The sequence below is a fragment of the Aulonocara sp. 'chitande type north' Nkhata Bay genome, linkage group LG20 (genome assembly GCF_057382095.1).
Source record: "Aulonocara sp. 'chitande type north' Nkhata Bay isolate Kocher_YH1m ecotype deep benthic linkage group LG20, A_spYH_male_GT1.1, whole genome shotgun sequence".
Taxonomy (NCBI): domain Eukaryota; kingdom Metazoa; phylum Chordata; class Actinopteri; order Cichliformes; family Cichlidae; genus Aulonocara; species Aulonocara sp. 'chitande type north' Nkhata Bay.
The window spans coordinates 20,698,504-20,712,979 of record NC_141363.1 but is presented as its reverse complement, the minus strand read 5'-3'; the positions used below and the strand labels follow the sequence as shown (position 1 = coordinate 20,712,979).

General features: G+C 42.9%; 1 protein-coding gene across 1 annotated transcript; it reads left to right on the top strand.

The window, feature by feature from the left end:
- Positions 1-7,484: 7,484 nt before the first annotated feature.
- On the top strand, positions 7,485-11,911 carry LOC147305520 (secretory phospholipase A2 receptor-like). Its single transcript, XM_086277403.1, has 5 exons — positions 7,485-8,563; positions 9,117-9,312; positions 9,458-9,796; positions 10,335-10,426; positions 11,519-11,911. Exons 1-5 carry the CDS (start codon positions 8,495-8,497, stop codon positions 11,636-11,638), a joined length of 816 nt encoding a protein of 271 aa, XP_086133529.1. The 5' UTR covers positions 7,485-8,494; the 3' UTR covers positions 11,639-11,911.
- Positions 11,912-14,476: the final 2,565 nt, after the last annotated feature.

Here is a 14,476-nt window from a genome sequence, read left to right as displayed (position 1 = left end):
TGATCATTAATATGCAAATTGTCATGACCATTGATCAACAACCACTGATCAAAGCTCATTGATCAATGGTCATGAGTCCCATTCACAGAGAGTTGGGGAATGGCTGCAATCACAGCATTGTAAGATGGTGACAGATGGACCCTTAGGCCCCCTCCTCGATTCAGAGATGATCTTTCCCTTTTTACGTAAATGGCCTCCTTGACTCCGCCCTCAAACCAGCGTTCCTCCCTGTCCAGGATGTTACATCCTCATCCTTGAAAGAGTGTCCACTGGCCTGTAGGTGTGAATAGACTGCAGAGTCCTGGCTTGACGAGGTGGCTCTTCAGTGTTGTACCATCCTCTAAGCCAGAGGTTGTTTGGTTTCCCCGATACATCCTGGCACTTAACAGCTCACACTCTGTTACTCTGTTTGTGTCGGGGGACCTGATCTTTGGGGTGGACCCATTTTTGACGAAACATGTTTTGGGGTTTAAAAGCCACAGAGACACAGTGTCTTCTCAACTGTTTGAATACTCCTGACACATATGGGATCATTACGGGTTTCTGCTTAGGCAGCGGTTGTCCTTCTCTCCTGGATCGGCTGGAGCTTTCTTTAGGTTCCTTCCAGCTTTGACAAAAGTCCAGCTGGGATAACCACATTTACTCAGGGCCTTCTTAAAGTGAAGTTCTTCTGCTTCCCTGGCCGCAGTGTCTGTGGGGATGGTGTTCGCTCTGTGCTGTAGCGTCCTGACGACGCCCAGTTTGTGCTCCAGTGGATGATGACAATGTACTGTTTATAAGGTTGGGGAAACCTGCAGTTAGCTTAGACTGAAGAAGCCACTTGGAGGGGTGAAGAAAACGCTACGTCCAGATAAACAGAATCATCTTTTTGGATGGCCTGAAAAGAGGTAAACCTCATCGCATTGACTTTGGTTGCTAGGAGATTTCCTGTGGTTTCTGGCCACATACTGGTCAGCTGTGTTGGGAGAAATAAAAGTGCTGTGTTGTATTCTGGACTAGTAGATAAAATGGAGAATCGTATGGGTAGATGCTACAGTTTGTGCTGTGTACTCTGTATGTCTGTGATACTCGCTGTCACGTGTCAGAATGTGAAACATATCTGGCTACAAGAAGATGGTTCGCAGAAACTTACAGGTCCACCAGGCTGTTGTGTCAGATTGATGTTAGATCATCATAACCAAATTGTTATGGTGTTCATTCAGAACTAGACTGAAGCTAACTCCTGCAAAGAGTCTTGGTGGGGTTATTTTGGTCTGCACCCAAACATCTGCACAAAGGAACTGTCCAAAGGAGAAAACTGGGTTTGATTTAACTGTACTAAACAGTGCAGGTTAGGAAAACATCATTGTTTTACTAGCTGTTTAAACAGATTTAACAACCAAAACAATTGGATGGATTAAACACTCAAAGTTACTTCAGCAGATTTTGGTGTCCTTTTTTTCTAAAAGTATGTAAACTCAGTTTTTCCTTTTGGTTTTGTTTTGTTTTTTGAACTCTAAACAGAACCCAGGAAGCTTTCATTACTGGATTTCTGGATGTTAAGTTTGCGACATGCGTTCATTATTGCATCATGCATCATGCATTCACGCTGTAATGCAAGCAAGCTTTATTCCAAAAGGTGAAAACATAAACAGAAGTGGAGATGGCCAAAACATAACTACGATCAACCTGAACTGGGATAACTAACAAAACAAACAAGAAAGCATGAAACACAGGGCATGAAAAGCAGATGAACCAACAACAAGCACTGAGAGAAGTGTCCTGATTCGTGTTTGAGGAAAGAGACATACAACTGAAGGTCCATTGTGCGTCAAAACAATGATTTTATTGAAACACATATATGTGGGAAGATGAGCTCTGCAAAACATCAGCCTCGATCTCCCCAGAACAATAAATGGGATGTCATATAGAATTAACAGCAATAAATTTTGTCAGTCAAATATTCCCCAAACTTTTATCACTAATTACCCCAAAATCCCCACGGACACAGACCAGAAGCTCTACTGAGTGAACATTTAATTTAGCTTAATTTCCAATTTAGCACCTTTGGATATTACTTTAATCAACAGGTGGTGCTTACCTCTCTTATTCCGGGCCCATCACTCAGTCGACCTGCTGGCTGTCCGTCCGTTTGACACCACTAGACCTCAGCCAAACCCAAGTCCCTCCTCAAACCGGGTTTTCGGCACCAAAACTGTCCTGATTCATGTTTGAGGAAAGAGACATACGACTGAAGGTCCATTGTGCGTCAAAACAATGATTTTATTAAAACACATATATGTGGGAAGATGAGCTCTGCAAAACATCAGCCTCGATCTCCTCCGAACAATAAATGGGGTGTCATATATATAACATAGTTGATGACGAGTAATATGCGTCAACGCAGATAAAAACACATGCATGTTCCAGTAATTCTGCCTAGGACATATTCTAAAAAAAGTTCCTTCCTCTGTTCCTCCACCACCCGCCAGATGCTTCCTGTTATTTCACTTTCTGCGCTTCACTTATTAGTAGAACTAAACTGTCACGTATGCAGGTAAACAACTTTTGCAGTTTCGAGCAGTTTCTAAATACTGTGTATTCAGGCAGACTGTATGTCTGTGTTTTAACCTTAGTGCATGACCTCCCTCTGCGTCATCTGTTACCAGGCAAACTTCAATACCACAGGGCACACAGGCCTTTATTCCATCTCTGGACAGCATGTATAATATGTGGTAAATTGTACTGTAAGCATGCGTGCAATCCTTTCAATAGCTGTACTTTGAGGAGCAAACCATTAATTAACTTGACCGACCTTCAACTCTTTAATTAGCACAAAAATGCAATATGTGCATAACATGATTACGGTTGGACCTGCAATGAAAGATTGTTATGTAATTATGCTCACACCTGAAATACAGACTTTAATGTAACATCAACAGTTTCAATAAATGCTCTAATGAAATAATAATGATAAATCATAAGTGATGCAACAGTAATAATAATGGTTATGAGTAACAGTAAAATAATATTCTCATCCCGACAGAAGACACACTTATATACACAAAGGGAAACAAAACACAGGAGGGAGACACAGCTGAACCTACAGACATGGACCTTCCAGTTGTGGGATAAAACAAATTATTTCACTGTTACTTGTTATCTGTATTATCATTGCATTAATTAACCTTGCATTAAGTCATTATTATTGCATTAGAACCACATAACAAGCATTGCATTAAAGCATTTATTGGAGCTGTTGATATTACATTAAAGTCTGTATTTCAGGTGTTAGCATAATCACATAATAATCTTTCATTGCAGGAGCAACTGTAATCATTTTATACACATTGCATTTTGGTGCTTTTAACCCTTTAAAACCAATCAGAGCGGGCACGCTCCGTTTTGCGTAACTATTTTTAAATCCCAGTAGCACTGCAACCACATAAGCTAGCACAATAATTTCTTTTGCATATGAAACCGGAGGAGTTGTACTTACATCTCATGCCATCAGCTTGTCCTCGGTCACAGTTTCCTTCCACATACAGCTTTGCAAAAACTGCATAAAAAGCACTTGCAGCAACAAAAACATAATATTCCAGAAACACGCTTTGCCGATCAGCTGTTTGTAACACTTCCTATGTTGGAATAGACATCAGCATGAACTATCGCATGTCCACCATTACCTGCCCGAAAACCGGAAGTGACATCATTTTCGCAGAAATGTAGTTTTTTACCATCAGGGCCTCATGAGCCTATACTGGTGTTTTTAAAAGTTATCTTTGACTTTATGACTTTCTGTGTCGTTTCTGGGATGCTTAGGACTCATAATGCACAGCTGGAAATAGTTTATTTTGATGCATATGCGGCTTTTTTGCAAATTTGCACTATAATATTTATTTTCGTTTTTCCTGCAGTGTATAAAAATTGGTGTATTTAAAAAATATAAAACTATGAAGTGGTGGGAAACTATTTTGTGCAACTTTTTTGTATTTACAGTTTTGAGGGATAAGCCTCTTAAATTTCTCTAACTAGAAATATATGTTAAAAAAAAAGATTTTAAATTCTTTTGTAGTTTATTGCACTTTTTTGCAATTTATGTAATGACTATGTACTTAATGCAGACATATTATTAAAATTTAGGCTGTAATGGTTGTATTGATAGCCCTGCGACAGACTGGCGACCTGTCCAGGGTGTACCGGTAGCGAATGGATGGATGGATGGATGGATGGTTGTATTGATGTATAGCAACTTGAAATGCTCCCAAAAATGGCTCCACAGCAGGTAAAAATATAATATAAGCTCTGGCGGACTTGGTTCTATGGTTGGTCTTAAAGGGTTAAAGAGTTGATGCTCGGTCAGTTAATTGATGGTCAGAAGCTTCGTCCGGCCGATCTATTGAGCAAAGTGGCCTAGAGCTATGGAAGGATTGCATACATGCTTTTTTTTTTTTTTTTTTTTTTTTTTTTGCCTGTCCCGTTTGGCTCTTTTGCATCAGAATTGTTGTCTAAAGGCAAAGAAAGATGCCCAACGGATTTACTTTACCAAACTGACCATCCCAGCCTTGCCGTAATGGTCCATTTGATTCACCTTTTATTGTTTATTTTATTTTCACTTACTGGATACGGGACAGACTTGACTGGGGGAAAGAAGGGGAGAAAGAAAGAGGGAAAGAGAAACAGCTGAGAAGAGGGACGGGGGAGAAGGGCAAAAGACAAAAACCAACAGAACGGGCAGAGAAAAAAAAATGCATATATCAATCACCTGGATCACCTGCTGAGAAAGAAAAAAGAAAGCAAGCAGAAGAGAACAAGAGTAATAGAATAAACAACATCACAATGATATATGGGAATATGACAGTAAATACTAAATGTTAAACATTATTGTGCAGCACATAAGATCAACAGCACACAGTGTGCTTTGAGGTAGGAGCCAAAAAGGGTGTAGTTTGTGGGTGTGATCACCCGTGTGTACACCTGTGAGCATGGACGCGCTTGTTTTTTGTTTTTTTAAAAGGTTCCTTCATGTAATAATCTGCTAGAGGGTGTGGGGGGGCCACAGCCCCGTCCTCCAGGGTATGAAGCAGGTATGGAGGAGATCAAAACTCCAGACATCCAGAGGCCCCCAGAACACAAGAGACCAAGGAAGACCAACAGAGGGGCAGCCGCGCCACTGTCCCAGAAAGAGCTGAGGAGAGTCCCAGATGAGGGCTCACTCAGCAGCCGCGGAGCAGAAGCCAGGGGGGGTTGCAGTGACGCGCCCGTGAGCTCCGCCGGCAGCCAGCTGCGCCTGAGTGACCGAGCCCCAGGCCGAGAGGCCGGGGGCACCCTACCTCCGAAGTGGCCCGAGCGAGCCCCAGGCTCCAGGCCCCGATAAGCGGCCACCAAGGAGTGAGCCGGTGTGTACCTGGACGCCCATCCCCGGACACAAAGAACCACCAACGCACCGATGTCTGAGGGGGTCCGCCACTGGCAGGGGAAGTGGTGGTGGGGGAGATAGGCCTCCAAACCTTGGAGGGCCTGAGGTGTCCCCAGAGAGGTGGAGCCTGACACCCAACCTGACATATAGACACAGACATACAGGCACACACATATACAAACATCCATTCCCACCCTCATGCTCTCATATGCACTTACTCCACACTCAACCAACGTGGAGACAGACATAAAGAGACGTTGTACACACGATCACACTCCCCAAGCGTACTCTACAAACCGGGTCTAGGTGCCCCCGCCCCTGGAGGGGGGAACTGCACCCAGACCCAGGTGGTGTTTCCCTTTTCCCTGCGGTGGGGGGAGGCAGACCGCCCCGACTCCGCAGCAGCAGGAAGGCTCCACACTCCAGACCGCAGTCGGACGGCCAACTCCTCCTAGCCCCCCTGCTCCAGCAGGTCGCAGAGAATGGGGGTGAGAGAAGACTCCAAACCTCCCTCCACCCGCTCATTGTAGTGTTGATGCATGTGTGTTCTAAGGTGCATTTAAAACCCAGGAGGGCTTGGAGCTACCTGCCAGAGAGCAGCAGGTAAGTGCATGGTCCCTCCTGCTAGCCCTCAATGACTAAGTGTGTTTAAAATTGAGAGGTGGGCAACGATGCCAGGGGTGGGGTGTACACCCTGATGGTACTTTGGACTCCGTGTATCGTGCCCACCCCCAAGATCCTATATGTATGTGTAATGAGAGTGTGAGTAATGTGAATGTCTAAGTTGTGGGATAAAATTGAGGCAGAGGCAGCCAGAAGGGGACAGAGGGGGGGGGGGGGGGGGGGGGTAGCCTCCTCTGCACCCTGGTGACATACCCCTACTCCAAGGCCCTGCATGTGTGGGTGGTTGTGGTGGAGCGGGAAGAGGGAGGCAGCTGGAGATGGGGAGGGAAGGAAGGGAGGGGCAAGTGACCCCTTCCTGGGGCCAGCTCCCCCGCTGACCCCAGTAGGCACCCCCATACTCCGCGACCCGCCAGGGAAAGGGGGCCCAGGCCCATCCAGACCGGAGCCCAGTGCAGCAGCGCCGCCTGGCCCCACAGAGCCCGGGACAGTCCACCCAACCCCACCACAGAGAAAACTGCACCCACCCCACCATCCACTCATCTTCCAGACTACACAAGACAATAAACACCCAGGCTGAGATCTTCCTCCACCTCTCCTGTATCTCCCCCTCCTGCAGAGGGAGCTCCTGAGGAGAGGAAAGCTCCTGCAAGATGTGACAATCTCCCCCACCAGTTGAAGAGCCCCCCAGGTGGCTCGACGCACCGGCGGCACCCTGCTCCAGGGCTGGGCCCCCATGCACCCACCCGCCCACAACCCCGGCAACACACCAACCAGGACCCAAGCCCCCGAGGCCCGGTCCGGGTCCCAGCCCAGAGACGGAGCGCCCCCAGAACCTCACGCCCATCCCGGACCCACCCAGGGGCAGCCAGGCTACCAGGTCAGTAACCCACGTCCGTCAGCTCGGTCAGTTAATTGATGGTCAGAAGCTTCATCCGGCGCGATGTCCGGCCGATCTATTGAGCAAAGTGGCCTAGAGCTATGGAAGGATTGCATACATGCTTACAATACATATATCACATATAATCTAGAAACAGGCCTGAATAAAGGCCTGAGGGTATTCAGCAACCTGCTGTGTTTGAGTTTTCTTGGTAACAGATGACTCAGAATAAGTCAGGAAGTGTACTTCTGAAATGTCTTTGTTTCCTCTGTAAAGTGTGCATTTTTTCTGGTTATTTTGAGGAGCTGTCTGGATGAGGCTATTTGAATAACCAGGTTATTCATTATTGTCTTTTATTCGTTTATATTCTTTTTATTAAGCTTTGAGTAGTGGAATTTAATTAAAGCATTTATTCAATATATACATGTATAGTTTTAGTTAGATGGTTACACATATGAGAGTGGCCTCTGTCTGGTTGGGAGCTTTAGTAGGCGAGGTGAGAGGTGAAACAAAGTGCCTGCAGAATTGACAGTTTTGTTGCAGAGCATGCATCTGAGGTTTTGGAGAAGCAAGAGCGAGATGAGCTGGACGCACCTGGCTTGGAGGCGAAGAAAATGTTCTTCTCAAACTGTGTCAAAAGTCGTTACCAGAACATTTGTGGTTTTGGAAGTTATGCATGTATTGTATCTGCTTTGACGCATGAGGGGGCGTCATCAATAATACCCTGATGCTATAAAAACAACTGCTTGTGTATTATTGGGCGGAGATCGACGCTGAGTGTGTGACCGTTCATCTCCCCACACGTGATTTTGAATCCCTCCTGTATCCCTCCTCGATATTTGAACCCTTAACACAGTTTTGAGCCGGCCCATCTCATGATATTCGTGCTTGTGTGATTTGAAGGCTTTACCTTTTTCATGAAGTGGTATAAAAGTGTATATAAAATATCTGTGAATCTTATTACTTCTGTTCCTTCCATGTTTTTCTAGATGGGGTGTAAGTAGGTTTCCTTTATGTCCTAATTAGCTAGGACGCCCTCATGCAAATGATTGACTTTAAGGAAAACTGATTTGACTTGTTTTGAATTGACTTCTGCACACACACATGCATCCATCGCCTCCTTGGAAGTAACTTGCATAATCCTTTTGCATGAGGATGAAGATGAGAAGTCATGTCACAACAGTCGGACCAAAGGAGAAAGCAGGGAACATACAAGAATGGACAAAGCTCTGTTCATCATAGCGGCATCAGGCAAGTCTGAATTATTACGTTTCCATCATCATATTTAAGTGTGATCCTTGTGATGAAGATTATTACTGTAACTCTAAGGGACTTCCCCTTTCATTGTTTTTCTTCACAGAAATGAAAAAGATGATGCATTAGTGCGTTATATTTACTCTTGACACAAATTTTCTGCCAAAAGAATGGATTACACAGAAATGCATTGAAGCTAAACTCATTTATTTACTGTGTTTGCAGGCCTGTGTGCCATCGCCTCCAAACATCACTACCAGTTTGTTTATGAACAGAAGAACTGGGCTGGAGCGCTGAGTTACTGCAGAGACAAATACATAGACCTGGCTACTATAGACGACATGCAGGATGTGCAGATGCTGACCAGCACAGTAGATTTAAGCAAAATGACCACCATGAAAAACGGCAATGTAAATTATTTTTCTGGCTTTTTTTTGTGACAGTAGGACTTTAGGTTTTTGTACATTATTTGAATTTTATGGTACTGAACTATATTTAAACTATATTTTCTTGAAAGATCACTTTTCTTTTCTCACTGTTGCCAAGTGCTCACATGGGGTCATCTGATCGTTGACTTTACAGTATAATAAAGCAGATTGAGGCAACAGTTGTTGTGATTTGCTTTTATAAAAATAAAACTGAATTATTATGAACCATTTTGAATTGAACTGAATAAGGTTAGCGTTAGGATCTTGTGAACTTACAAATATTTGAATATAATTTTTGTCAAGTGGAAAATCTTTTTGACAGAAAAATTGTGATGCAAAAATCTACAAATTAATTGAGATTTTCTTAATTTGTATTAATCTTTATAAATAAAAATGGAAAAAATTAAAGAACTAAATTACAAAATATCACAAGATATGAAATGTTTTATACTGTATATATCAGTGCTTACTGATAATCTGACAGCCTAACTCATATATTTTATGTCTAATGAAACAAACCCGCTGGTGCTTTCAGAGAGTCTGGATCGGGCTGTATGATGACATCAATAGCTGGAGGTGGTCGATGTCAGAAACCAGTGAGTTCAGAAACTGGTCACCTGGACAACCAGATAACCAATGGGTTATAGAATACTGCGTATATATGCTTGATGGACCGTGGTTGGATGGCCCTTGTGCGAATGGGTACAGATTCGTCTGCTCTGATAACAGAGGTGAGGATTTTCAACTTAACTAGAAGCTTAGAACAAAACAGGTCCTGTTCTGTGCTTTTATTGATGTTTCAACAACGGCCTAATTGTTTAGACTTACAAATGCATTTACAGTTGTACACAGCACTTGAGTATGGTCTGTTTTCAGGGTCGACTAGGACATTTGTCTTCATTAACATTATAACGTCATGGGCGAACGCCCGGAGCTACTGCAGACTTCATTACACAGACCTGGCCAGTGTGAGGAGCATGACAGAGAACCAGAAGATAGATAACCTGGTACCTCTAGGGATAAGGGTGTGGATCGGCCTTTTCCGAGAGTCCTGGAAGTGGACGGATGGAAGTAACTCCTCATTTACATATTGGCAAACAAATGAACCCAATAGCCTCTCTGGACCAGAGCCTTGTGTGGCAGCAAACTTTGAAGAAAATGCAAAATGGGAGGACTGGAATTGTGAGTCACAGAAGGAGTTTGTTTGCAATGTTGGTAAGCATTACTACCTGAATCATTGGCTGCTATTGGTCACAATTTACAAACTACACCCTAATGTAAAAGGTTCTTGCTGTACATCCGCTGTTGTGGTGGCAGCTGCTCAATATGTGAAAGTAACTGTATGTGAGAAAACAGTCCTGTACAGTGAGCTCCTAGCTGGTGGCTTCACATTTTGTCACCCAGAAACCTCAAGTGGTCACACAGTTTATTCTGCCAGACCCACATTCAGTGTTGTGATGGAAGCTGCATCAACCGTTGTGTTCAGTTCAGAGGTTTGAAGTGAACACTGTAAAATTATTGTGAATATTAGTATGACAGGATGGGTCATAACAAATGGGCCATTTCTGTTTTCTGGTTGTCGCTTAAATATAATATTAAAACAGCAAACAACACACCAGGAAGGTTAATCTGAGATTTTGGCACTCATAAGTTTTTTATTGCAAGTAAATTATGTATTTAAAAGCAGAATATGAAAATGCAAGTGAAAGATAGAGCTGATGAAGGATGTAACAATTTGTTCTTATTTTAAAAGCACCTGTTTACAAGGAAGTGGTGAAAGTGAACCTGATAAACTCCGGTCTGGATCTGACCCACCCTGATGTGATGGAAGCCATGCTGAACCAGGCAAGTCATGTTTATTTATTAATATACATGAGAGAGAGATTATACATGCACACATACATCTGTGTATGTGTGCATGTATTTAAAAATTGAAGCTCTCACTGAATTGCAGCTTTATCACAACACTGAATGTGGACCTAACAATCTGGCTGGATTCAGTTGCACGACTGTGTGAACAACTTAAGACTCTCACTACTTCTGGGTCTGTCCTCGTGATGTGTCACTGAAACTGCCAGTCGACTGTATCTGCTTCACAACAATATAGAAACAAGAATTCTTCTCAAATCAAACTTAAAGCAGCGTATTACTTCTACTTGATCACTAAACAAGTGCTTTATTACAGCATATGAATACATTTTTCTTCAATATTCAAAACACTGACTATTAGAGATGATTTCATCTGTGTATTAAAGTTGTCTACACAAAATGTTTTGTCATGCTTGTTTGCACAGACACCTCCTTCAGCTCATGTACCTTAGGCTGAGTCAGGTTTTGAGTTCTCAGTTATATGTAAGAGCCATGAGTGTCAGTCTGTTTCATCCTGGCAGATGAAGCTGTGGGGAGCAATCCTTCGAGTACTGTGAAAATCATCAGCCCACAGTGTTCAAGCCAAATGCCTCAGCTTAGGACCATGATCCCGTTTGGCCTCTGGTTTGTAGCTTGTTGTAGTCCTGGTTATGAAAATGAGGTTCGATTTAATCCACGAGTGCTTGCTCTGTGCACAAGTTTAAGATCCACTGAAGATATAAAAGTACACGTGGTCAGTACGACGCTTGCAAAGAGCGATCAAAAAATAGTAACCAGAGTCTGAAAAGCACAAGGTGTTCAAATAGTCCTCCTTTAAGAGTAGCTGCGCCACATTTACACCTGGGATTGTTTTATTTTTATCACACATTATAATAACTTTTTATATATTTCATTTCCAATATTTGGACCAATCTCATGTGCTTTTGTAGTTTTATTAGACATTATTATTAGTCATCAACTCTCTTGTGAAATATTACTGCAAATTTAAATATCTTCTCTTAAAAATAGATTCTGAAGAATTTAGTGTATATTATTGTCTGAGTAATGTTAAGTATTTGTGTGTGTCAGATCCAACAGAAGCTGAAGGAGCAGGGAGTACAGGGAGACGTCAAACTGAGCTGGAGGAAGCAGCCAGATGGATCGGTCTTCCACAAGGACGAGGAAACGAAGAAGAAGAGCATCGTGTGAAAATAGTTCAAGAAATGTTGCTTTCGCCTTTGACCTTTCAAGTGCTATTGTGCCATATTATCATATTATTCTATGCTTTGTGTGAATATCATCATCCAAAGAAAACAAAAATCTAATTATGATGTCTTTGCATAGTTTTACATAGTTTTATTCTTACCTGTTAACATTTAAAACACAAGACGTTTGCTGGGTATTTGGTGACAGTTCACTGTAATTTTAATACATGCGGTTTTTCGCTGTTGCACTTTACAGACAGCCACTGAGTGTTTGATGCAGTAGAAGCAGAATTAGAAGCTGATTGAGGCTGTAAAGATGGCGCATTCTTCACAAAAGCAGGTCAGCCCCACGCACGGGGTGAACTTGCTAACGGAGATTTGCACATTGGTGCGGTTATGGCGTTAGCGTCATTTTAACTAGATTAAAGCTGACAGCACGAATATTATGAGATGGGCCGGCTCATCATTATCCTGATTTGCATTTGTTTGTCTCACTCAGTCCAAAAATTACATCAATAGGGAGACGTGGATGTCTACCAAAGAGTAAATAAAAGGGCGAGTATCCTGTCACTAGTTGTGCAATTATCGGCATGCACAACTTTGTTTAGTCACTCCAGTTTTCTTTCTTTTCCTCATCCAGGGTCCGCAGCATTCACAGCACGGTGCGATTAAACCTTTCCACTGGGTTCCCCTGTGGGTGGTAGGGTGTAGTCTTTGAATTAGCTATTCCTCTGTACTTCTGCAGCTGTTTGAATAAATGGTTTTCAAATTCTCTGCCTCGATCATGATGTAATTTACCAGGAAAACCAAATTTCAAGGAAAAGTCATTAAAATTTTTATCTGCTGCTGTTTTGCCAGATTTGTTGTGTGTAGAGTAGACTTGAGCAAACTTGGTGAAGTTGTCCTGTATCACTAAAATATACTCATACCCTCCCCTGCTCTTTTCGAGATGGACATAGTCTATTGAAACCATTTCAAGGGGTGCAGTAGCCGGCATGTGACACATGAACTGTAGGTTTTTTTTCTGATTATTACATTTGCACACGTGTGATGAAAAACTCAATATCTTTGTACATATTCAGCCAATAAAACCTACTCCTTGCCAAATTCATCACACGGTCCACCTCCAAGTGACCCATTTCGCAGTGAAGGTGTTTGTACACCAGTTCTTTGTTCGATTCTGGAATCACAATCTGAGTATAAGTCACAATCTTTCATATCAGCAACCCATCATCTGAAATAAACAGCTTTTTCCACTCATGTAGTAGCTGTTTTACTTTAGGATTTTTGGTTGCTGATGTTTTGTCAAAGCTTGCACCTGTGCTCTTTAAGTTGAGAACATAAGCTACGGTAGAGTCCTGCTTTTGAGCTTGTAATAGCTCCTGTGTTGTGATTCTCACATCTGGCTGAGTTTCTCTAAGTATCTTATTTACTTCTGGATTGCACGTTATAGCTGATATCCAATCCAGTTGTTGTTCTTCCTGTGCTTCAATGGCATTCAGTACTGCGCTTAACACTTCAGGCGAACACAGCTCAGTACATTCTGACATGTATGAGTTCATACTAGAAGGTGTTCTGGACAAAAAGTCTGCATCCACGTTACTTTTTCCAGGTCTGTATTTCAGTGTTATGTTAAAATCAGCCAGCTCGGAAACCCATCTGTGTCCTGTCGCATTCAGTTTACCTGTGCCTAAAACATAGGTTAAAGCAGGGGTGGGCAATCTCAGTCCACGAGGGCCGGTGTCCCTGCGGGTTTTAGATCTCACCTTGGGTCAACACACCTGAATCACATGATTAGTTCGTTACCAGGCCTCTGGAGAACTTCAGGACATGTTGAGCTAATTTAGCCATTTAAATCAGCTGTGTTGGTTCGAGGACACATCTAAAACCTGCAGGGACACCGGCCCTCGTGGACTGAGATTGCCCACCCCTGGGTTAAAGGGTTGTTGTCACTGTATACTGTCACTGAGGAAACATATAACAAATAGTCTCTAAAGCGCTCAGTCGCCGCCCATTTTAGTGCCAAAAACTCCAGTTTCCCTGAGTGCCACCTGTAGTTCTTCTCAGCCTGTGTTAATGTTCTTGATCCATATCCAATTACTCTTAATTTACTGTCCTGCCTCTGGTACAAAACTGCACCAGGGCCTTCTTCTGATGCATCGATGTGCAGAATGAAGGGTTCCTCAAACTTGAGATAAGCCATCACGGGTGGATTAGTCAAAACATCCACCAAATAGTCTAGTGCTTTTTGGGTGGCTGTCACTCCATATGATTTTTTTGGGTGGGTGCAGCATGCCCCGCCTTGGCTGACCGCGCTGGTGTTTGGGTGTGGTCAACTGAGAGTAAATCATATAGGCACATTGCATGTCTTGAAAAATCTTGTGCATAGCTTTGGTAGTATCCTAAAAGCTTTCTCAGCTCTTTAATGTTTGTCGGTGGGTTGTCCTTCAAAGCTCGTCCTGCTTGTACCTCTTTTTCATCCATTTTGTAACCGTCCTCATTTTTAAACAAGTCACATTTATCAGGTCTTAGTTTTACGCCCCAAGCCTGCTGACGTTTGAGAACTGATCTCAAATCTTCAATATGCTGCTCAAATGTTTGACTGTACACTAAAACATCATCTAAATATGGAGTGCATATTTTGTCCCTCAAGCCTTCTAAACTTTCCTCCATACTACATTGGAAAGCTGAAGGCGCATTGGTGAGTCCAAATGGAATTCTATTCCATTCATACAGCCCCCAGGGTGTTGTGAAGGTGGTATATATTTTCAAGTCTTCGCTGATTTCACCTTGATAGTACGCTTTGCCTTGGTCAAGCACACTAAACCACGTATTACCGCCA

Bases quoted from the DNA above. Each gene is read 5' to 3' on its own strand.
- LOC147305520 (XM_086277403.1), top strand. From the start codon at position 8,495: ATGCAGGATGTGCAGATGCTGACCAGCACAGTAGATTTAAGCAAAATG. The intron at 9,313-9,457 runs GTGAGGATTTTC...GTCTGTTTTCAG, and splicing joins CGTCTGCTCTGATAACAGAG to GGTCGACTAGGACATTTGTC. The intron at 10,427-11,518 runs GCAAGTCATGTT...TGTGTGTGTCAG, and splicing joins TGGAAGCCATGCTGAACCAG to ATCCAACAGAAGCTGAAGGA.